Below are 25,119 nucleotides of genomic sequence, written 5' to 3' on the forward strand. Positions count from 1 at the left end.
AACTGGAGTTGATGAGCTGGAGTGATGGAGATGATGATGGAGCTGTGATGATGCTGCATATAAAAGCAGCATTGTCTACAAATCATGTAGTTTTGTGGTATGTATAACTTTTGTTTGTGTAACAACAAGACAAGGAAATCAATGTAAAATAAATCTAATACAAAATATAATATAATATTATAAAATATAATATAATATAACCACTGCAGGGTGGGCGTGACCACGCACCCCGCCTCTCAATTAATTAAATTAATAGCTTTGTTTTGTTTTGTTGTTTGTGTTTATACAGATAAATAGTCCAAATTCATGCTTTACAAATGTTATTAAATGTATTTATATTTAAAGTGCACTAATATTATCAAAACAGCTCTTGTTGTCCCCTAGCCAAAACACTTTATTCCAGCACATTCCAAAAGCATCCAATTCTCTCAATCTGGCAACTCTGACATAATTACGCATCTCTGGTTGCGCAGCATCCTTTCGATTCCACTTCTCTGGATTCTGAAAACAGAATACTTATGACGTACTGAGCTGTTTAAAGCATGGATGTGTCCAAAATCCCCAAACTAGCGCATAACAGTATGTAAAGTAAAGTAGTGCGTAATATTTAGGGGTACGTCCTAAATACATAAAAAGTAGTTTGGTGTGATGACGCAGCAGAGCACGTTCTGATCACGCTTACCGCTGTAGTAGGTAGTAAAAGGACGCTTATGGTGGACTATGTAGTGTGGTGGATGCGGTTTGGGATGCAGCCCTTTTGCGCAGGTGAAATACTTAGCGCAACAGCTCCGACCTTTCTGACGCAGTAATATATCTGCACACGGGCCTAGGCCGTCCCGCGGATGTTTATACAGACGTTTCGCAATCACTTATTAAAGTGGTAATTACTTTCAGTAATGTAATTAAAGAAAGACATATTACTACAATGTTAATCTGTTATACACGCCAGGAAAGTTCTCGTGTTATAAAAGTGTTCAGTTTTACGTATTAGGTTTATGACGAAGTATGTTATTTTACCTACATTTATAAAGAAGTAAATTATGACGCACTTGAAATAAACACACGTACCTGAGCTGAATCCCGCTGAACCGTTGTGGCTGTTGACCCACTCCGTGTGATTTCACCGCGCTCGTGTAGCTCTTACTTGCTTCTGAACTGCGTGGGTTGTTCAATCAGAGTCTCTTTCGCATCATTGCAGGATCCCAGACACTTTTTTCCACGGCGCAGCGCCCCGCCCACAACACTCCCCCGCGTTTGGATTGGTCGGTTGCTTGCTGCTCTCCTTGCGTCACGTCAGAATCACATGTGGCTGACGCGTGTTTACAAACATTGCAGGAGATCACGTGGTGCAAGGACCTTTCCTATTGTTCGCCACAGGATAGTGTCAGAACAGGTCCGCATTACAGACTGCTGCACCAAGCATACGCAGCCGATTCCACACAGTTCATGTTTCATAATGCAGCCCACGCAGTGTTTCTTTTGTTCTTCACATCTTGTCTTACATTGTGTTGTAAAACATATCAGATTATCCACTGAACAATAACACAATCATTCAAATAGATAGCATATGGTATATTGTTTAAAAAACACCTCACTGCTTCATGATGGTCCGGGTCTCGGTGGTTTCTGGGTGCTGGACAGACCCATTGCAAGGCAACATCCAGTTGCTTACTCACACATAAAGGGGCTATTTGGAATAGCAAATCTACATTCTGCATGGGGTGGCACACTGGCTCGGTGGTTAGCACATCTTGTCTTACACCATGTTCTAAAACATATCAGATTATCCATTGAACCATAACAAAACCAAACAACAACAACAAAATCAAATAGATAGCATATTTGTGTCTGTAACCTCTCTAACGTATTAATATTTATTACATGGTATATTGCTAAAAACTAGGGCTGTCAAACGATTAAAATTTTTAATCGCGATTAATCTCAGAATTTCATATAGTTAATCGCGATTAATCGCATTAAAAAAAATCTGTGTAAATGTTATAGAAAACAAGGATTTTTAAGTGAAATGTTACAATTACAATGGTGAACACATTTTATGCTAAATGTACTAATGTTAAAAACTGCTGGGACAAGAGAAAACTGTAAGGGAGTTTTATTCACTCACATACTAGGCAGTAATACTATCCAGTGGTTTAATGGACGTTTCTACACGAACTGAGTGTGTTTAGACTAGGGTGGCCAGATTCATAGTAACAAAAAGGAGGACATAACACCCCAAAAAGCCGGACATCATATTAGGAACAGGGGGACATGCTACTGCAACACACAGAATGAATCCAGAACCCATATAACAGTTTTTGACCAATTTAAGCAAGAATTATATAACAAATGACTGTTTTACTCACTAAATGTTGTGTCTTTTCATATTTAGGTCCGTTCATCGCTGCCTCAAAAGTTTACTTTTTGGCATTTTCACCGCGTTCCTGATCATGAGAGCTGAGTGATTGACTCAGGTAGCGCGGTGTTTACAAAACAGAGAGGGCGGGCGAAATTCAACCACCCAATCACAGACTAGCATTTAGAGGGCGGACCTTCTCCGATTGGCCAGTGGTAGCTCTATAAGGAGTCAAATGAGGCTGTTAAACCAATGAAATACAAAGCATTTGTTTCGACATGTACCTGAGCCAATGGTAAATAATATTGATCAAAAATGAAACCAGTTCACTCCAAAAGGAGGATTTTTAAGTGTCCGTCCTAGCGTTACGTGAATGGAGGACTGGCAGCTTCTTTATTATGCAAGTGCATTACTACGACACTACCACGCTCGGTAACATTATGTTAACAAACCGCAAATAAAAAACGGTGGCAAGTCCGACATTAAAACGTTTGTTCCACCAGTCAAGTCTCAACATGAACTAGAATTTGCGTTAATGGCACTAATTTTTATAATCGCGTTAAATTGAGATTGCGTTAATGCGTTATTATCGCGTTAACTTCGACAGCCCTACTAAAAACACCTCACTGCTTCATGATGGTCCGGGTCTCGGTGGTTTCTGTTTGCTTGACAGACCCATTGCAAGGCAACATCCAGTTACTTACTCACACATAAAGGGGCTATTTGGAATAGTTAATCTACATTCTGCAGGTGGTGGCACGCTGGCTCGGTGGTTAGCACATCTTGTCTTACACTGTGTTCAACATATCAGATTATCTATTGAACAATAACAAAATCATCCAAACAGATAGCATATTTGTGTCTGTAACCTCTCTAACGTATTAACATTTATTACATGGTATATTGATTAAAAAACACCTCACTGCTTCATGATGGTCCGGGTCTCAGTGGATTCTGGGTGCTGGACAGACCCATTGCAAGGCAACATCCAGTTACTTACTCACACATAAAGGGGCTATTTGGAATAGCAAATCTACATTCTGCATGTGGTGGCATGCTGGCTCTGTGGTTAGCACTGTTGCCTCACAGCAAGAAGGTCCTAAGTTCGACTCCCCGGTGCAGGTTCGGGTCCTTTATTAGTGGAGTAGAATTATAACCATTGGCTGACCAGGTGTTAGACCAAGCTAAAAACTGGACTAATTATATTTGATGGCCATATTCCAATCCTCTGTAGTCAAACCTCAACTTGGCTCTTGCTCTTTGCTTTTTAAAGAAGGGCTTTTTTCCAGCTTTGCACAACCCTAGTCCTATCCCTACAAGCCTGTTTCAAACCATACTTACCCCAGCACTTTACTTTATACAAGATTCTGTTTGCCATTATTTTTGCATGATATGTGATGTAAACATGAATCAGTGGAGAGTCATTTATTTCCATCCTGTTTTGTGGATTTGTTGTCCCCAGTGTCCACTGCTCGACCTTTTCCCTATGAAGTTTGGAGATAGAAGCAAACTTCCACTATATCACTCAGCCCATAAAGCCAGAATTGAACTCTTTGTTCATCACCCAAACCTTTTCTTTTCCATTTTGTGGTATGTTGAATAGTTTTTTTTATTTTTTATTATTTTTTATTCCAGTTACATGTAAGGTACGACTGGCACCTGTTTTGCCACTCAGTTGCCCCCATTACAATAGAAAAATGATGATCACAGAAGTGTTTTTTTTTTTTTTTTTTTTGTTAATTAAGATTTGTTTCAGGTGATCATTTAATCAGTTTGCCATTAAGTATAATAAAATGTGCCTGTGCTGGTACCTAGGATGACATGGGTGGAACACATGTAGAGAAAATCGTCTGTCTGCACATCTGTCTGTACTTTGTTATAGACCCTGGCCTTCTCTTCTTAGTAGCAAATAATTTTCATGTCTGCGATGTCTGTGTGTACCCCCTAGGTGGCACTGTTTGCCAAAGTAGAATATTCATGCAGCATGGTTGTATAAAAGATGGTGGTACGTGTTTTAAATAAAAACACTCAGGATGGTAAGGTAAACTTTGTGTGTGGTAGGTCAAAAATGTGTTATTACTTTTATACATTTATACACTGTATATAATTATTTAGCTTTTAGAATTTAGATTGATAGAACAAATTCTAAATGTTAATGACACTTGACTCACAATGTCCTAACTGGATAAACTGGGGACGAGTTTCCACTTTTTACTACATTTGACTTATTTAGTGATCTGTGTACTATTCTTACTGTGTGGGCAGCACAGTGGCTAAGTGGGTAGCACTGTCGCCTCACAGCAAGGCGGTCCGGGTCCTTTCTGTGTGGAGTTTGCATGTTCTCCCCGTGTCCGTGTGGGTTTCCTCCGGGTGCTCCAGTTTCCTCCCACAGTCCAAAGACATGCAAGTGAGGTCAATTGGTGATACTAATGCCAAGTTCACACTACATGACTTTCTGATTTGTCGGGTCGCTGTACAGTTCACATTACATGACTGAATCTTTTGCACTCGGAAGTCTTTCAGTCAGTGTGTATTTCACACTACACGACTGATCGGTGATAGGGGGTTTCACACTACACGACCTATTACCAACTGGAATCGCAGGTGAGCTTCTCTGGTCTCGCTTTTTTTAATGATACCATGTCCAAAAATGCACGTCAACAAGTGGTGAGAGATCAAAGTGTTTGTGCGCTGATGTGCAGCGTAAAATCAAGGAGTAAAAATAAATGAATCTGAGTGGATTTGGCAACACGAACAGTATGGATTGGGCAGGTTATTAATACTTTTGCAATGCAGCACGGTTATCATGTTTTGTAGAGGATGATCAAATCAGAACTACTGTAAAACGTGTGTGTGCCGGTGTATTCTGAAATAAACTTTATTAATTAAGCCTTTGTCCCACCTGTTTACACTTCTCTCCTGCGTTTCCTGTATCCTGCGTTCTCATTGGCTGTTCGATATGTCACTCATTCCCAGTCGGATATCTCGGATCAGATATCACTCGGAGTCGGAATTGGGTACAAAGTCAATAGGCATTACATGTGTAAATTTTAATAAACAAAACATTATGATATGACGTTTAAATAACGCCACATTATGTAAAACAAGATTTTGATTATTCACTGTGGTAAAATCACATCTCATCAGTTCACCGAAATGAATATTAAACCCAAGTTGTCAGTGTAAAGTCTGGTGATTTCTCTCTCTGTGTTCTGAACAGTTTCTCTGATTTCTCAGACAGTTTTAAATCTTCATTGACATTATTACTCTTATGTTTAATAAACTTGAGTTGCACTGTTTTTATTGCTTGTGAACTGCTTCTTAACATTGATGAGCTGGTTACTGTTTAGGATGGAAAACTCCTTATCTTTCCTCCTGCTCCACTCTCTCTCTCTGGATGTTTTCCATAATGGCCTGTTCTCAGCTACAGTTACATGTATATCCTGTTTTGAGAAGGCATTTGTTTTCTGGAGTATTTGAACCATGCTTACTCACAGGGGTCACACCCCCCACCATATGGATCCATTTAAGTCAGAGAGGAATGCTCAAATTTGTCTCCTGACAGGCAACACCCTTGTAGTCTTGTTTCTGAGTTCTTTATTTTAGGATTATGGACATTCTAATCCCAGTTTAGGCACAGTAGTATTTTTACTAGTGTAGTAAAATGAAGTTAATTAATCTTTAATAACACATTGTCATGTACACTGATCAGCCATAACATTAAACCACCTCCTTGTTTCTACACTCACTCTCCATTTTATCAGCTCCACTTACCATATAGAAGCACTTTGAAGTTCTACAATTACTGATTGTAGTCAATCTGTTTCTCTACATATCTTTTAACCTGCTTTCACCCTGTTCTTCAATGGTCAGGACCCCCACAGGACCACCACAGAACAGGTATTGTTTAGGTGGTGGATGATTATCAGCACTGCAGTGACACTGACATGGTGGTGGTGTGTTAGTGTGTGTTGTGCTGGTATGAGTGGATCAGACACAGCAGTGCTGCTGGAGTTTTTAAATATCGTGTCCACTTATTGTCCAATCTATTAGACACTCCTACCTAGTAGATGTAAAGTCAGAGACGATCGCTCATCTATTGCTGCTGTTTGAGTTGGGCATCTTCTAGACCTTCATCAGTGGTCACAGGACCCTCCCACAGGGCACTGTTGGCTGAGTATATTTTGGTTGGTGGACTATTCTTAGTCCAGCAGTGACAGTGAGGTGTTTAAAAGCTCCATCAGCATTGCTGTGTCTGATCCATTCATACCAGCACAACACACACTAACACACCACCAACATGTCAGTGGCACTGCAGTGCTGAGAATGATCCACCACCCAAATAATACCTGCTCTAAAGTGGTCCTTGGAGAGTCCTGACCATTGAACAAAGTATGCAGAGAAACAGATGGACCACAGTCAGTAATTGTAGAACTACAAAGTGCTTCTATATGGTAAGTGGAGCTGATAAAATGGACAGTGAGTGTAGAAACAAGGAGGTGGTTTTAATGTTATGGCTAATCGGTGTAAAACTAATGACACAAAATATATTTGTGTGTTTTATGTTTGGTAAAATGTAGTTTACAGAGTTAATAATTTGTATGTTCAGATTATTTTGCTTTAATATTTATTGTTTTCATAAATTAAATGCTATTATGGATGACATGGTGGTGCAGTATTGATGCCATACAGCTTCATTGCCTAGGGTTTGACTCTTGTCTCAGGTAAGTGTATGTAATGAAGATGAATTAAAAATCAAAAATGAAAATCTCTTATTCACTTTCTCTTATTTTCAGACCCAGTAAATTGTGGTCAGATGCACCCTTTTTACTTTCATCAAAAATCAAGCCTTGAAATTCAAGGAACTGTGGAGCTCTGCGTTTAAATTGTAGCAAAGCATAGCAAGCATATAAAGTGGATTTTCCCAGGACCATGGTGGCCTCAATGATATTGAAATGAAATATGCTTGGCACATCTATGACAATCTCTAGTGTTGGCATCCAAGCAAGAAGGACCAACAACCATCTTTACCATCTCAACTCTACATGAACAAAAACATTCTCTAGTGTGATAATGTGAAAATTAAACTCTTTGGACAGAATAGCAAGAACAGTGTTAGGTTAAAAACAGGCACTGCTTATCACCTGGCTAATCCCCTCTCCTCTGTAACACATGGTGGTGGCAGCAGCCTGCTGTAGGGGGTGCTTCTCTGGAGCAGGGATAGGAACTGAAGAGTGGATAAATGTAGCCAAACACAGGAGCATCCTTAAAAACTCCCATGTGCACATAAATTCTTACTGGGGCAACAGTTCACCTTTTAACCTTTTCAACAGCCAATGCCCAATGGAGTGACTGAGGGAAGTCTCTGAATGCCCTTGAGTGGGGCAGACAAAGCTCAGACTTAAATCCAATCAAACATCTGTGGAAGGATCTAAAAATAGCATTTCACTGGTAGTTCCTCCAAGACAAATGGAATAAACTGCCAAAATCTTGGTGTGCAAAGCTTGTAGAGTAGGATTCAAAAAGACTTGCATCTGTAATTACTGCATTAGGCAGTAGGGCAAGGAGAACCTGTGAGAGAATGGTCTGTTTATGTGCTAAGGCTCTGTGCAAAAGTCAGTCGCGGTCAGTGTAAAGAACAGCCAGCAGCTTCACACATGCTAGTCTGCGGCTCTCCTTAGCGTGGGTGTCTTGCAGCTGACAGAGGTCATCCGAGTGCTAGGGGAAATTAAATGTATCCAGCATGATATAATGCACAAAGGGGAAAAGAGCATTCGTTTCTGTGTGCACTTCTGATATTATAAATACAGAAAGACTCCTTTTTGACCAGATAATATACAAATAAATCAAGCATTGTAACAGTAACATGACACAAATAATAAGCTATTTTATAAAATATGGCTTTCTTTAAGGCTTCACAGCACAATTCGGTCTATACCATCTATGGAAGTTTAAAGTCATTCAGAAAGTCCACCAGTTTTTCTTTATCAGTCATATTAATGCAGTCATGCACTGAGGTGTAAAGCAAGATATGGATTTAATAATGGGAAAAAAAACAACTTCTTTTTTCCTACTATACACCGACCAGGCATAATATTATGACCAGTGACAGGTGAAGTGAATAACACCAATTGTCTCATCACTGCACCTGTTAGTAGGTGGGATATATTAGGCACCAAGTGAACATTTTATCCTTAAAGTCAAAAGGGCTTTGGCCAAATTGTGATGGCTAACTGGGTCAGAGCATGTCCAAAACTGCAGCTCTTGTGGGGTGTCTGCAGTCTGCAGTGGTCAGTATCTATCAAAAGTGGTCCAAAGAAGGAACAGTGATAAACCGGCGACAGGATCATGGGCAGCCAAGGCTCATTGATGCATGTGGGGAGCGAAGGCTGGTCGTGTGGTCCGATCCGACAGACGAGCTACTGTAGCTCAAATTGCTCAAGATGTTAATGCTGGTTCTGATAGAAAGGTGTCAGAATACATAGTGCATTGAAGTTGCAGGGCTGTTTTGGCAGCAAAAGGGGGACCAACACAATATTAGGAAGGTGGTCATAATGTTATGCCTCACCGGTGTATAATAAGAACATTAACAAAAGTTTACCTCAGAATAAGACAACCTATTATATAATAAGTGGTCTACAGCAGCGGTCCCCAACCTTTTTTGCACCACGGACCGGTTTCATTTAAGATATAATTTCACAGACCGGCAGGGGTGGGGGGATTTCAAATAGAATAACTATACTGCTCAAAAATTTGCTTTTTTTTTTAGCTGCAACGAGGTGCTGCTCTCAACTAGGGGTGATTGGAGACAATAACACCCGGAAAAAAGTAGTGTTTTAATTGCTGATGTAGCAATCTCTAATTATTTATTCTTTCTGTGCGGCCAGGTAATAAATGACCCCCGGACTGGTACTGGTTGGGGACCACTGGTCTACAGTATAAATTATGGATCTACAACGATTAACCACAACATTAAAACCACCTCCTTGTTACTACACTCACTGTCCATTTTATCAGCTCCACTTACCATATAGAAGCACTTTGTAGTTCTACAATTACTGACTGTAGTCCATCAATTTTTCTGCATACTTTGTTAACCCCCTTTCATGCTGTTCTTCAATGGTCAGGACCCCCACAGGACCACCACAGAGCAGGTATTATTTAGGTGGTGGATGATTATCAGCACTGCAGTGACACTGACATGATGGTGGTGTGTTAGTGTGTGTTGTGCTGGTATGAGTGGTTTCAGACACAGCAGCGCTGCTGGAGTTTTAAAATACCGTGTCCACCCACTGTCCACTCTATTAGACACTCCTACCTAGTTGGTCCACCTTGTAGATGTAAAGTCAGAGACGATCGCTCATCTATTGCTGCTGTTTGAGTTGGTCATCTTCTAGACCTTCATCAGTGGTCACAGGACGCTGCCCACAGGGCGCTGTTGGCTGGATGTTTTTGGTTGGTGGACTATTCTCAGTCCAGCAGTGACAGTGAGGTGTTTACAAACTCCATCAGCATTGCTGTGTTTTACCCACTCATACCAGCACAACACACACTAACACACCACCACCATGTCAGTGTCACTGCAGTGCTGAGAATCATCCACCACCTAAATAATACCTGCTCTGGGGTGGTCCTGTGGGGGTCCTGGCCATTGAAGAACAGGGTGAGGCTACAGTCAGTAATTGTAGAACTACAAAGTACTCCTATATAGTAAGTGGAGCTGATTAAATGGACAGTGAGTGTAGAAACAAGGTGGTGGGTTTTAATGTTATGGCTGATCGGTGTGTATCATTGGTGTCTTTTGAAAAGAGTGCTTGTTTTCAGAGCCAGCATTCAATCAAAACAAAGAAAGTTCTAGAAGGTATCTGTAAGTGGCAGCACCAGTACCCTATACATAGGAAGTGCATTATAGTGGTTAACATGCAACACAGATGCACAGATATCATATATATGCTTTACTTCAAAAAGAATGGAAGATATATTCAGTTCAATTTGTATAAAAACGTAAATCTTTATTCCATGATGGGGAACAATGGTTATGTAACAAACTAAATGAATAAAACACAGCAAAACAAATCCACAGAGAGAAATGCACATAATGACACCAGGCAGACAGACCCTGCTGATATCATCTCTTCACAATGAAAATAGAAGCCCGTTTTGGTTGGGAGCGTTTTGTTCACTCTAAGCATCAAAAGACTTTCTAATGCTCACAGTTGTTCTAAAAGCTTGTTCGCTTCAGATCAGTAACTAATACCAATGGCATCAGTGTTGTAATTGTTGTAAAACATATGCACACAAAATGCATTATTCATATCTTGCATTGAGACTTGTCACCTAAAGCTGAACTGTTCGGTAATCTTCTCAGCAGGAACAACTGCACCTACTCTAATCTCATGAGCTATTCACATCACAGCTTTGGCTTTGGGCCAACACATTGTTGTTACCTAGACTGGTGTCCAAGATACAGAACTGAATGACATTAAATCTGGTGACGGTGGATGTATTGACCTGCCTGATGCAGAGCTGACATGCTGCTGATGGAATAAGAGCATACATTTACATACACACAAACACACACTATATTACATAAATCACACAAGGACGTCGAAACAGACGTCTTAAAATCTAACACAAGTTTACATAATACATAATCCACCAAACAAAATTCCATATAAGCAGTATAATGAGGTAAAATACAAAAATACACAACGTAAAAAAGAAGGCATTTCATAATAGCTCTGTTTGGTTTAAAGCTTCTATAGCTATACAAAATCCCACTAACACTAACAGATGGATAGAAGGAGCTAGCATATGTAAATAACAGAAGTAAATTGACTGATCCTTTTCCCACCATCTCATTCATGCCAGCTGGCAGATGCATTCAGTGAGAGACTGAGGGTTTGGATATTCATTTCAAAAACTGACAAAACAACTGAATTTTTACTAGGAATAGCATAATTTCTTTTTTCTCCATAGTATTAAAAATAGCTTGTTAGGCAAAAGAAAAAAATCGAGCAGAAATAGCTTTAAAAAGATAAAAGTAAAAGCAGTTATCCTCCCCAAAATAATAGTGTGACACATTACTCATCAAATAATGATCAATGAAATAAAGAACTTATAGAGTAAAAAAATAGAGGCATTTATGTAAATGTGTATATTAAGGTTGGTGTAATGCATAATTAGGTTGCTGAGTCTCAGGTTTTGGGTTTTTTGACGTCATGAGAGATTGGCCTGAACGCTACTCCACTAAGTAGGTAAATAACTTTGAACTAATAAAGTACAAATAATGTACTTAAAGCATACAGCACCTCATATTCTCTCTGCATTGGCCGTAGATTAAATCTGGCAAAACCCATAATAACCTCCTACCACATGCCAAATCACAGACTGCTTACTACCTTCTACTTATGCTCTCTATGCTAAGTAAAAGTATGGTTAGTTGAATAGACTTTCAAGTAGTTTTAGTTAATTAAGGATGTGTACACCTTTGGTGGATCCTTCTTCTTTTTTTTTTTTATTTATATTTTTTCCCCAAAATTTTATCCCTCAGTCTAGTCGTGTCCAATTACCCTGAATGCGTCCTCTATACTGATTCGACCCTTCACCGCTGACTGAGGACGCCCCCTCCGGTACACACAGTCAGTACAGATAGTGCATTTTTCACCTGCACGAGTCGAGTTCGTACACTTGACGGGCACTGTGTATGGAGGGCCACACCCCCATCAGCATTATTCCTCAGCCCTGTGCAGGCGCCATCAGTCAGCCAGCAGGGGCCGCAGTCGCACCAGTTATGAGGACCTATGATCCGACTTTCTTACCTCTCTAACCCTGAACAACAGCCAATCCTTGTTCATACAGCCACCCAGCCTAGTCGGAAAGGCAGAGCTGAGATTCGATACGATGTATTCGAGACCCCAACTCTGGTGAGCTAGCGTACTTTACCGCTGCGCCACCTGAGCGGCTGGTGGATCCTTCTTTTATACCCAATCATAATTTCTTTTATACCCAAGTCAGTGAATATACAGAATTTTTTTTCTTTCTACTTTTGTCAGTTAAATCAAGATTTTTACTGCATTGTACACAATGTCCCAAGTTTTTCGAAAATGGGGTTGCAGGAAGGCTGGAAAAGGCACAGTTAAAAAAAAACTCAAGTAAATATTATTGTTAAAATGTTTTAACTATTGCAGCATTTTAAGCATTTAGGCTCGGAGACTGGTTGAACCCGTGGTCTGTGTCTTCACAGTACAAGTTAAGGCTATATTATTAGCTTCCTTCATTTCTAATATAGTTTAGCTATTTAATTATCATAGTTGTGACCTTCACTGATGGCTGGTTTCCCTGTTTCATTGGGCCAAGTGTTTACATCTCACCAGAATCCACTTGTGTTTGGGGAGCAGAATGACCATTGGTGGGGGGCGGATCTACAGAATCGCCATTACTGGTGGGCTTTTCTAGAGCTTCTTGAGGAGGCAGTGGGGCTACAGACAGTAAAGTGTTCCCCTGGTTCAGTTCATCCACCTGGTACATCTCTTCAGCCTAAATGGACAGGAGATACACTGGTTAGAACTAAAAACAAAAATAAAGCAAACCATAAGCTATACATACACTGTATGAACAAGATTATTAGGGTGCTCCCTTCCAATTATTGAATTCATTTATAAATATCAGCCACAATAATTGCTACTAGGTGTAATAAATTCATTATATAATGGAAATGATATGCTTCCAACTTTGCAGCAGCAGTTTACGGACGGACCTTTCTTGGCCCAGCATGACTATTCCCCTGAACATAAAGCAAACCATAAGCTGCAGCACGAATTAGAGACAGAATAAAACAGGTAGGTGAACGTATTTGTCAGAGATCACCACACTCCTCATGATCTTTCCTTGAAGAGGCATGACCATAACTACATCCAGGAAACATCAGGAACCACAGAGGAGCCATATTGCCACTAGTGCTAGCTATTCCACCAGTGAGTGACAACTCGAGCTCTTAAAAAAAAAACAAGCTAAAAAAAATGCCAGTGGCTCAAAAACAATTACTCTGCCACCCATCACCTGGTTTCTACATACAGAATGGACCTCTGGTGCCAGCTGGATAAAAGGGATGCTGCCACAAGCCCACTGGAGACGGAGTCGCATTCAGGGTAGGTTTTTTCTGACAGCGATATTCAAAAGTTAAAAAAGGGAATACTAAACACCCGGCTGAGTTCTCAGAAACAGACCACCAGCTCTGGTGCTCCAGCTCAGTGTGTGCAAAAAACAAAAGACAGGAAATACGTATATGAAGGTCCCTGACCAGCTGCACTGAATTAACACTTAATAAGGTGCAAAGACTGCACTTGAATTGAAGATTAAATCAATGGCACTGTCAGTCATCTGTAGGTCCATGCTTCTGCTAGCTTTAATGGCATGAGAGGTGGGCATGATGCTGTCTGTATAGACAGTATCATGCCCACCTGAAAGAAATCATAGTCTGACTGCTTGTGTAACCATGTTTACTAAACACATTTAGTAATGTTGCCTGTTGGCTTGCCTGCAGTGCAACGCTTACAAGTACCTGATGAAATATGGGCAAAGAAATATGAAATATGGGTAAAGAATTTACTATAAAGTAAAATATATGTTGAAACAAGTGGCGGCTGCTGGTCTTTCAAAGAGGGGAAGCTCATTGTTGGCTTACATCATAAAATTTGTCAATTTATTTACACATAAATTCTGCCCTCTGTTCCTTTTACAAGAAAATGGCCTGAAATGGGTTGCAGTTTGTCTTTCGACTTCACTCGCAAAATCCGCGATGGGACTGAAGCTCCCAGTGATTAAGTGACTAATGAAGTGTATTGCTTTGGCAATACGAATGTCCCTATTTGTCATGCCAGTAAAGCTTCTTTTGAGTTTGAGTTTGAGAAGTGACGGTGTAGCGCTCAAACTAGCTGTCAATCAAAACGGGATTCAGCCTTTCCACTGATCCTCCAATCATCTTGCAGAAGCTCAGCGTCCACACCCGCCCACAGCTCCATTCACCCCCAGAGACGCTCAGCGTCCGGGGGCGGGACAAAATCGAGGCATTTATCCAATGACCGGCGAGTTTCGGAGCATAAAAAAAAAAAACCTCAACGCAGTCCCATAGAAGTGAAGAGACGCTCAGCTTCTGCAGGCAAATGCATTGACGCTACGGGAATGTATGAGTTAAGTTAAGAAAATCGAGTCGATTTGTGATAATTAGCTGATTCTGAACGAACTTGTCTTCGAGATATACGTGTTCTTGTAGTCAATGAAATGTTAACACAACTGTACATATTTGACCATTTAATTTTGGACATTTTAGGGGAAGCTGAGCTTCCCTTGCAGTCTTAGAGAAATTGCCACTGGTTGAAACAAACACAGACCATTTCTACTCTGTGTGATGCTAAGTGTGTTACGTTGAGGGACTGACCAGGTGAACATCTTTGGCTTGATTGCGTTTGGTTTTCAGGATGTATCCAGTGATGAGCAAAGCAGCTAGTAGCAGTCCAGCTACTAGTACTGAGATCAGGACAGTCCGAGAGTTATTCACCAACGCGGCCTCTTCAACCCCGATCTATGCACGTACACAGAGACATTCAGAGTAAATTATTTTATTTTTAGAGCATGAATACTGTATTCTAAACAGCATCTTTGCACAAAAGTGCAAAGGTTAACGAATGATGACTACGAAAGATTCTGGGTGTGTTCGAAAACCTAGTGAGCTCTATACATAGATGCATTTTACGTCATCCTACACGCGCTCCCGAGAAGTAGGCTGTTCGAATTCTTTGATACCTTAAAATGCTGTCTACGAAGGCACCTTAAATCTGAACGGTATTTTGACAGAATAACTAGGGAGCATCCGATGCTGCCTTAGCGGTAAAGGCAATCCCTGCATTCAGGGCGGCACAACTTTTCTCACAAAACTTTTCTTAAAGTGTTTTTATTTGCAAGTTCGGGCTTGTCAGCGAATGTAACTGTTTTCGGTACACGGAGGGAGATGTTAGTTAACATGCTAGCGCATTGTGCCACCCCATCCCATTGGTTTGAATGGCACAAGGCTAACTGTGTTAGCTTAGTAAGCGAAAACTGATGGAATCGCTGTCTAAGTAGTGAGTTCGAATATCCTGACTTATAAGTCTGATTTATTAGAATCCTCTCTACCTATAGGCAGCTGCCTGTGTAGGCACTAGGTTTTCGAACAGACCCTCTGATTCAGTTTTAAATGCAGATCATAACATATTTTGCCATCCTTGCTAAAAGCGTAAGAATACGGGGGTTCCAATTTTTTTAACACAAAGGGGGTCTAACAGAATGAAAGGTTGAGAACCACTGCTGTAATTTATTATGGTACATATTAGTGTACTGCATGTTAAAAACACTGATTGATTTTGGTTGACAGTGGTATTAGTTACAGTAACATGCTATCATATTGTTGGCAGGATGTTGCTGCTATTTTATTGATAAACTTTCACTGTGCAGGGACTGAGGGCAGCAGGAGAATGTCTACAACCCAACTAGAACTTTCCTTCCTAGCTGAGAAAATGCTGTTGTGTTCACGTCTCTCTGCCACTGACTGCATCTTATCCCTGAGGAAGATGATTTCCTCTGATGGAACTATGTTGGAATGAGGTGTCCATGCTGACTAAGCTGAGCTCGCTGCAGATGCTTGTGCTGTCTCTGCTGTTTCTGTGCTTGGCAGTCACTGTTTATCACAATCAGCTCTGTTATTTCACATATAATGACTTACAGCTTTGCTTCACTGCTGCTTAAAGAAAGTATAATGTTGAAATGTGGGATGGCAGTGGAATCAGAAAGGTGTGTAAGTTTGACGAATTGGAATTCAGTACTTCCAACCAATTCTAGCACTTACACAAAGAAATATTCTAAATTCAAATGTGAGTTTAACTACTACATGTCTGTAGTATGAATAGATTGTCTTAAGCTACACTTTATGCCATGCTCTGTTTTCAGACAGAATATGTTTGTGTGATGACTGTACCTTATCTTTGATGTTGTCATTATTGAGCATTTCTGTCATTGTTTTGGGATCGGCTGAAAAATAAGTACAAAAGGAATATTTACAGATAAAAATACAGTAACCGTATTGAAACTACTATCAATTTAAAACGGTTGGGACAGTTGTGACATCTAAATAAAGTAAGCTGTCTTTAATATGTATTTAGTTAGGGTCACCATATTTTGGTTTTTAAAAAAAGGACACTTGTGGACACCTGCACTGGGTGGAAGGTTTGGTTCGGGAAGGGGGGGGGGATTATTAGGATTGACAAAGTACAGTAGACCCTTGACTTACGAATTTAATTGGTTCCAAAGGGCTGTTCTTAAGTCAAAATGTTCGTAAGTTAAACCTTTTTTACCCATAAGAAATAATGTAAATATAATTAATCCGTGCCAGACCTTGTTTAGAAGGGAAGCCCCCTTCCAAAAGAACATCAGGAATCATGTCTGGAGTTGTTTCTCTCCGTGGCCGAGTGTGCGCACCACTGGGACCTGCTTCAGGCTCACTAGGTTACTAGGTTTTTACGACGAACTTATCCAATGTTGACTGTATTTTAACAAAATATAAAGAAAATACCGGAAAAACTACGTCCGCTGTCCGAATGTTCGCTCACTACATATATACAACCCCTGGCAAAAATTATGGAATCACCACTCTTGGAAGATGTTCTTTCAATTGTTTAATTTTGTAGAAAAAAAATAAATCACAGACATGCCACAAAACTATCATTTCTCAAACTGTCAACCCTCTGGCATTAAGAAACAATAAAAAAAGAAACAAATATAATAGTTGTGGTCAGTCACAATTGCTTTTTTTTAGATCAAGTAGAGGAAAAAAAATATGGAATCACTCAAATCTGAGGAAAAAATTATGGAATCATTAGAAAACACTGCACCATTATTACTTTGTTGCACCACCTCTGGCTTTTATAATGGTTTAAACTCTCTGAGGCATGGAGTTAACTAATGACAAACAGTATTCTTCATCAATCTGCCTTCAACTGTCTCTTGCTGTTGCCAGATCAGCTTTGCAGGTTGGAACCTTGTCATTGACCATTTTCTTCAATTTCCACCAGAGATTTTCAAATGGATTGAGATCCGGACTACAGTGCCTTGCAAAAGTATTCAGCCCCCTTGAACTTTTCAACTTTTTGCCACATTTCAGGCTTTAAACATAAAGATATGAAATTTTAATTTTTTGTGAAGAATCAATAACAAGTGCGACACAATTGTGAAGTGGAACGAAATTTATTGGATATTTTAAACTTTTTTTAGAAATAAAAACCTGAAAAGTGGGGCGTGCAATATTATTCAGCCTTTTTACTTTCAGTGCAGCAAACTCACTCCAGAAGTTCAGTGAGGATCTCTGAATGATCCAATGTTGACCTAAATGACTGATGGTGATAAATAGAATCCACCTGTGTGTAATCAAGTCTCCGTATAAATGCACCTGCTCTGTGATAGTCTCAGAGTTCTGTTTAAAGCGCAGAGAGCATCATGAAGACCAAGAAACACACCAGGCAGGTCCGAGATACTGTTGTGGAGAAGTTTAAAGCCGATTTTGGATACAAAAAGATTTCCCAAGCTTTAAACATCTCAAGGAGCACTGTGCAAGCGATCATATTGAAATGAAGGGAGTATCAGACCACTGCAAATCTACCAAGACCTGGCCGTCCCTCTAAACTTTCAGCTCAAACAAAAAGGAGACTGATCAGAGATGCAGCCAAGAGGCCCATGATCACTCTGAATGAACTGCAGAGATCTACAGCTGAGGTGGGAGAATCTGTCCATAGGACAACAATCAGTCGTACACTGCACAAATCTGGCCTTTATGGAAGAGTGGCAAGAAGAAAGCCATTTCTCAAAGATATCTATAAAAAGTCACCTGGGAGACACACCAAGCATGTGGAAGAAGGTGCTCTGGTCAGATGAAACCAAAATCGAACTTTTTGGCCACAACGCAAAACCTTATGTTTGGCATAAAAGCAACACAGCTCATCACCCTGAACACACCATCCCCACTGTCAAACATGGTGGTGGCAGCATCATGGTTTGGGCCTGCTTTTCTTCAGCAGGGACAGGGAAGATGGTTAAAATTGATGGGAAGATGGATGGAGCCAAATACAGGACCATTCTGGAAGAAAACCTGTTGCAGTCTGCAAAAGACCTGAGACTGGGACGGTGATTTATCTTCCAACAAGACAATGATCCAAAACATAAAGCAAAATCTACAATGGAATGGTTCACAAATAAACGTATCCAGGTGTTAAAATGGCCAAGTCAAAGTCCAGACCTGAATCCCATCGAGAATCTGTGGAAAGAGCTGAAAACTGCTGTTCACAAACGCTCTCCATCCAACCTCACTGAGCTCGAACTGTTTTGCAAGGAAGAATGGGCAAAAATTTCAGTATCTCGATGTGCAAAACTAATAGAGACATACCCCAAGCGACTTGCAGCTGTAATCGCAGCAAAAGGTGGCGCTACAAAGTATTAACGCAAGGGGGCTGAATAATATTGCACGCCCCACTTTTCAGTTTTTTATTTCTAAAAAAAGTTTAAAATATCCAATAAATTTCGTTCCACTTCCCGATTGTGTCCCGCTTGTTGTTGATTCTTCACAAAAAATTACAATTTCATATCTTTATGTTTAAAGTCTGAAATGTGGCAAAAGGTTGAAAAGTTCAAGGGGGCTGAATACTTTTGCAAGGCACTGTATTTGCAGGCCATGCCATTGACATTATATGTTTTCTTGAAGGAAAGTTTTCACGTCCTTTGCCCTATGGCAAGATGCATTATCATCTTGAAAAATGAAGTCATCATCACCAAACATCCTTCCAACTGATGGAATAAGAAAAGCGTCCAAAATTTTAATGTGGACTTTGGCATTTATTGAAGACCATCTCCCCTGTGCCTTTACCTGACATGCAGGCCCATATCATCAACAACTGTGGAAATTAACATGTTTTCTTTAGGCAGTTATCTTCATAAATTTCATTGGACAGACACCAAACAAAAGTTCCAGCATCATCACCTTGCCCAATGCAGATTCGCGATTCATCACTGAAGATCACTTTTATCCAGTCACCCACAGTCCACGATTGCTTTTCTTTAGCCTACTTTAACCTTGTTCTTTTCTTTTTAGGTGTTAATGATGGCTTTTGTTTGGCTTTTCTGTATGTAAATCCCATTTCTTTTAGGTGATTTCTTACAGTTCAGTCACAGACATTGACTCCACTTTCCGGCCACTTGTTTCTCATTTGTTTTGTTGTGCATTTTCTGTTGTCAAGACATATTGCTTTAAGTTTTCTATCTTGATGCTTTGATGTCTTACTTGGTCTACCAGTATGCTTCCCTTTTACAACCTTCCCATTTTGTTTGTACTTGGTCCAGATTTTAAACACAGCTTACTGGGAACAACCAACATCTTTTGCGACATTCCACAATGATTTATCTTCTTGAAGGAGTTTTATAATCCTCTCATTTGTTTCAACTGACATATCTTGTGTTGGAACCATGATTCATGACAATCTGCTTTGTGCAACAGCTCTCCGAGGTGTAAGCACTCTTTTTAAACTGAAGAATAATTAGCAAATCTAATCTGCTGCAGATGTTTTGTTTTTAAACTGCAAATTACAGAGTGATTCCATAATTTTTCCCTCAGATTTGAGTGATTCCATATTTTTTTCCTCTACTTGATCTAAAAAAAGCAATTGTGACTGACCACAACTATTATATTTGTTTATTTTTTTTATTGTTTCTTAATGCCAGAAGGTTGACATTTTGAAAAATGATAGTTTTGTAGCATGTCTGTGATTTTTTTTTTTTTTACAAAATTAAACAATTGAAAGAACATCTTCCAAGAGTGGTGATTCCATAATTTTTGCCAGGGGTTGTATATATATATATATATATATATATATATATATATATATATATATATATATATATATATATAAAGAGAGAGCGAGACGGTCGTAACCCAAAATGTTCGGATGGTAAACGGTTCGTAAGCCAAGGGTCTACTGTAATTTCATGTAATTGGTGAATAGCGTGTGCAGACTACCAAAGCCGAATCGCAGACATTTTTTGTGATTTTTTAAATCCCAGCCAGACACATTTTTAGGTCTAAGAAAGATGACATGTCCAGGAAAAAGAGGACGTACGGTCATCCTAATTTAGTTTAAAACAGCAAAACTAAACAGCATTTAAAGGGCATTATCAATCTTACTGATTTTTGTAAATATATGCTAATTCACAAATATATGCCTGCAGAATATGCCAAAAACAAATGGATATTTAGAAATATTATACTGTGAATGCTTCCATGTCTGTCTTGTCATCCTTTGATAGCAGCTAACTAAATGCTAAAATCCATGTTAGCATTCACAGGTACAGCCAATCATTCTTTTTTCCATTTAAATACAAACACAAAGCTTAATTTTATTAACAGTAGAAGAAATTAAGGAGAAAGTCTAGGTTTAAAAAAATGATGAAAGGAAGCTCTTTGCTGATAACAGATGAAAAGGATAAGCAACACATGTTTTGATAGCTTGCTTTGTGTTTTTCAGGAGTGCTAATGATTTTGGAGGGGACTGTAGTTTTTTTTTATCTGGTTTTTCCTTCAAACTGCATAATAATATAAGTAGGAGGTCAAAATACATCACTACCAACGGTCTCCTTAGTATTTAGACACATTATACCTATAGTGTGCAGTATGGATAAATCACACATAAAATATTTTATGACCATGCTTTTGCCACTGCTAAGACTCAAAGTAGGGCAGGCTTGCATTTGAGGCTGCTGTGCCGCCCATGCGCCTACACTATGATGATTAAGTTGACCTAAATCTTACCCAGAGTCAGCCATTAGCCAACACTTCGTCATGTTATTGATATTTAAAAACTGATCATTAGTAAAATTTGTTTAGCAGATTTATTAAATGTATAAGTAGGTAATCAGAACTCAGACCTTCTATGCATTCTCCAGACAGGATCATCTCATCAGTGTTGTGTTGTTGATGGATCTTAAGCTTGCTGGTATTACCACACAAAAGCTGGAGAACACTAGAAATCTTTGTTCTGCTCTCCTGCTATTAGACAAAAAGCAGAGACAGTCTCTAACACTACCGTTCATTCACTTTTGGTTACATAAAAATCATTTGAAACACTCACACATTCATATTTGTTCTCTTAGTCTCTTTTTTATGTCTCACTAACATGGATGGAAATGAATGCACTGTAAAAGTCCTGCTCATGGTAGAGTATTACTTGATGTAAATGTATAAAAGTGTACAACACCAGATTTTTTTGATATACAAGTATGATCTGTCTGTCTGTATCATTTTTTTAATTTCTTAGAATTTGGTACACTATATGAACAAAAGTATTGGAACATCTGACCATAAGCTTGTTGGACATCCAATTTCAAAACAATGGCCATTTTTATTAAATTGCTTTTTCTTTGTTTGTAACGTTAATATCATTTATTTTCTGGGAAGGATTTATCCAAGACTTTGGAGTGTCTTGGGAGTTTGTGTCCAGTCAATTTTGGCTCAATCTAAGTTTAATTTATCCCAAAGTGTTCAAGTGGGTTGAGAAAATATCTCTCTTTCTCTTTATATATATATATATACGGTGGTAGCCTAGTGGGTCGAGCTTTGGGCTATCAACTGAAAGGTTGAGAGTTTGAAATAGCCATTGTACAGCTTTGCCATGCAGCCACTGTTAGGCCCTTGAGCAAGGCCCCTAACCCTCTCTGCTCCAGGGGCGCTGTACAATGGCTGATTCTGCGCTCTGACCCCAGCTTCCAAATAAGCTGGGATATGTGACATTTTTTTTTTGTTGTACTGTATAAACAGTTTGTTTAGGATTATTTCATAAAACAAAGCACTGATAAATAAAATCTTACTGTCATTTTGAGATTTATTTTGATAACCTACAAGACAGACTAAGCCAAGTCAAGTCAAATTTATTTATATAGCGCTTTTTACAATGGACATTGTCTCAAAGCAACTTTACAGAATCCAGGACCAACAGACCAAAAACCCCTGTTGAGCAAGCTGAGGGTGACAGTGGCAAAGAAAAACTCCCTTAAAATTACAGGAAGAAACCTTGAGAGGAACCAGACTCAGCAGGGCCCATCCTTCTTGGATGGCCTGGAGGATATTTTAAATAAATAGAATTTACACAAATCATACAAACACAAAATTAAATTGAACTGAAAGTTTTAACTGGCAAAAAAAAAAAATTGGATGCATTTGTATGAAACCTGTAAGCAGAGAATATTTTAATCAGTACTGGATGAGACAGAGAGATGTGGAAAGATGTTCCTTAAATTAGCTGCATGAAACCCTGTCCTCAATGTATACATATACAGTGGTACCTTCTTCTGGGACTGGCATTGAGTTTAAAAGGCGTCGAGTTTCAAGGTATTTTTTTCATAAGTTAATGCGTTCCATGGTCTCGTGGAACTGCATATATTTACATTTTACATTTACATTTCCAGCATTTAGCGGCCGCTTTTAAACAAAGCGACTTACAGTACAGTGACAGTATACAGTCCAAGCAATTTAGGGTTAAGGGCCTTGCTCAAGGGCCCAACAGTGGCAACCTGGCAGTGGTTGGGCTTGAACCAGCGACCTTTCGATTGCTAGTCCAGCACCTTAACGGTAGGCTACAACTGCCCTATTTTAGGCTTATGTAAAATATTGGAAGTGTTTTTAACTCTTATACACTGAAAACACAAATATAATATAAAAACACTGAAATAAAAAGTTGATTCTTACAATTTCTCAGAATCCTGAGCTGTAACACAAGTTTAAAAGTGAAACAGTGAGGAAAATCCAGCTAAACACAGATACATGTGGACGCTTTCAAAGTGAATTTGATGGTTATTCCAGACAATTGCAGATTCGACTCATATTCACACTTTGATGATGTTTTACCGCACCGCTCAAGCCGAGCGCTGAACAAAGCGACTGTTCATTGTTAATTTGAAATTAAATAAATAATTTTTTTTAGAAACAAACTAAACACGTTGAGTTTAAGGGAAACGTTGAGTTTAAGGGTACAAATTTCTCAACGAACGGTGGTGAGTTTCAAAGATTTAGAGTTTAGGGGATGCTGAGTTAAAGGTACCACTGTACAGAGAGATTCATTAGAGATACAGTAGATATTGGGTTTGGTGATGAATCTGAGTGTAGCTTACACAGCTGGAAACCTGTTTTAGCTTCAATTTTATGGCTTCACTGTCCCTCACTGTAGCGTGGTCCACACAGGTAATCCTCTGTGAACAAAAAACATTTAAGTTATATAGTTTAAAAATATTTTTAAATACATTTACAACATTTATCAGACAGACATGTAGTCACAGACAGACAGCAGCTGGTGTAATGTAACATATAACAGTGAATACTAAGTCGTCTGTCCCATCAAAGACTTAAAATTGTCAGTTTTTCTTTAATAGCGTAATTATGAATTTATTTTCTCTTCCTAAGAAAGTGATTTTATTTATTTATTTGTTATTATATGTTTTCCCCAAATTTTCTACCCTAATCTAGTCATATCCAATTACCCTGGTTACGTTACACTGTAACAAATTTCTGTAGTTTTTACAGTATTACTACTGTAGAATGTTAAAATTCTTACTGTAGAACCTGTACACAGCATTTTACTGTAGATCTGCAAAGGATCATGGTCAAGATTCAGTGGTGGGTGAATTCTACAGTAAGCATATTTCTCCTGTGAATCACAATACGGTAAGTTTAAGCGGGATTTTTCTTTTTCTGTCAGTTTAAACAATAATCCGTCTTTGATAATAGTACAGTTTGCATTATATCTAACACAAATATTAGTTTTTTTATCACTCAGACAGAAAGACGTCTTTAAATCATCAGTAACAGGTACAGAAATTAGAATTACTTGATAATAGTCACCTACTCTTTTAAAACGCTATTAAGACAGAGAGCGAGCTAGCTCGCTAAACATAGAACTAATCGGCCAGTTGATAAACAACTAGCTAATGGTCTAGCCAAAAGTGATAGAGAGCCAGCGTTCATAACATTACCAAAATAAGCTATTTGTACATGGTATTTTGTTATCTGGTGATATTTAGTTGATAACGGCATAAGTTGAATGTACGTAGGAGTAACAACACTGTTCGTAACGTTCGTGTGTATATGTGGCTGTGCTGTAGCTCCATGTTTTATGTGGTGAAACTCGTCACTCGTTTATTTCTAGTTACCGTGAGGCATGTCTAAGTAGCCTACTGAAGTGGACTAAAGCAAAACAGAGCCCCAAAACAGGTAAGAATTTTAAACAGCACATTTTTAATAGTAGAATGTGTTTATTAATGTGATATCTTTAATGGGAGGTTAGGAATTAACTAAATTGTCATAGTCTCCAGTCTTGTATATACATTTCTATAGCAGTAACAGTAATTCCTTGTTTTATCTTTACAGTCCAGGGAAGAAAACTTCAGCCCAAGATGTGGATTCCAGCAAATGTAAAACAAAGCACTTGCACATTTTAGTTTTTGTTCAGAACAGCTGTGTTTATAAAAATATGAATTAATTTATTTAATTATCTATGTATTTTTAAAATGTTGAAATTCAATAAATGATTTTTTGTTACAAATGCAGTGTCTTAATTTTTACAATGTATAGTTATTTTTCGAATATTATTTTAGTGTTAAATGCTGTAATGCCTTTAAAGTAGTCTGATATTTGCTGTAATTAA

At 38.9% G+C, this 25,119-nt stretch overlaps 1 protein-coding gene across 1 annotated transcript in view; it reads right to left on the reverse strand.

The window, feature by feature from the left end:
- Positions 1–11,424: 11,424 nt before the first annotated feature.
- The window catches only part of si:ch211-286o17.1 (uncharacterized), a 39,975-nt gene continuing 26,280 nt past the window's right edge, over positions 11,425–25,119 (reverse strand). Inside the window, exons 5-9 of the mRNA XM_062997152.1 lie at positions 23,591–23,668; positions 21,353–21,473; positions 16,368–16,420; positions 14,796–14,939; positions 11,425–12,895 (exon numbers count right to left, since the gene is read on the reverse strand). Of these exons, the coding sequence (XP_062853222.1) occupies positions 12,719–12,895; positions 14,796–14,939; positions 16,368–16,420; positions 21,353–21,473; positions 23,591–23,668 (573 nt within the window). The 3' untranslated portion in view covers positions 11,425–12,718. The remainder of the gene's footprint in view (positions 12,896–14,795; positions 14,940–16,367; positions 16,421–21,352; positions 21,474–23,590; positions 23,669–25,119) is intronic.

The sequence above is a fragment of the Trichomycterus rosablanca genome, chromosome 6 (assembly GCF_030014385.1).
Source record: "Trichomycterus rosablanca isolate fTriRos1 chromosome 6, fTriRos1.hap1, whole genome shotgun sequence".
NCBI lineage: Eukaryota > Metazoa > Chordata > Actinopteri > Siluriformes > Trichomycteridae > Trichomycterus > Trichomycterus rosablanca.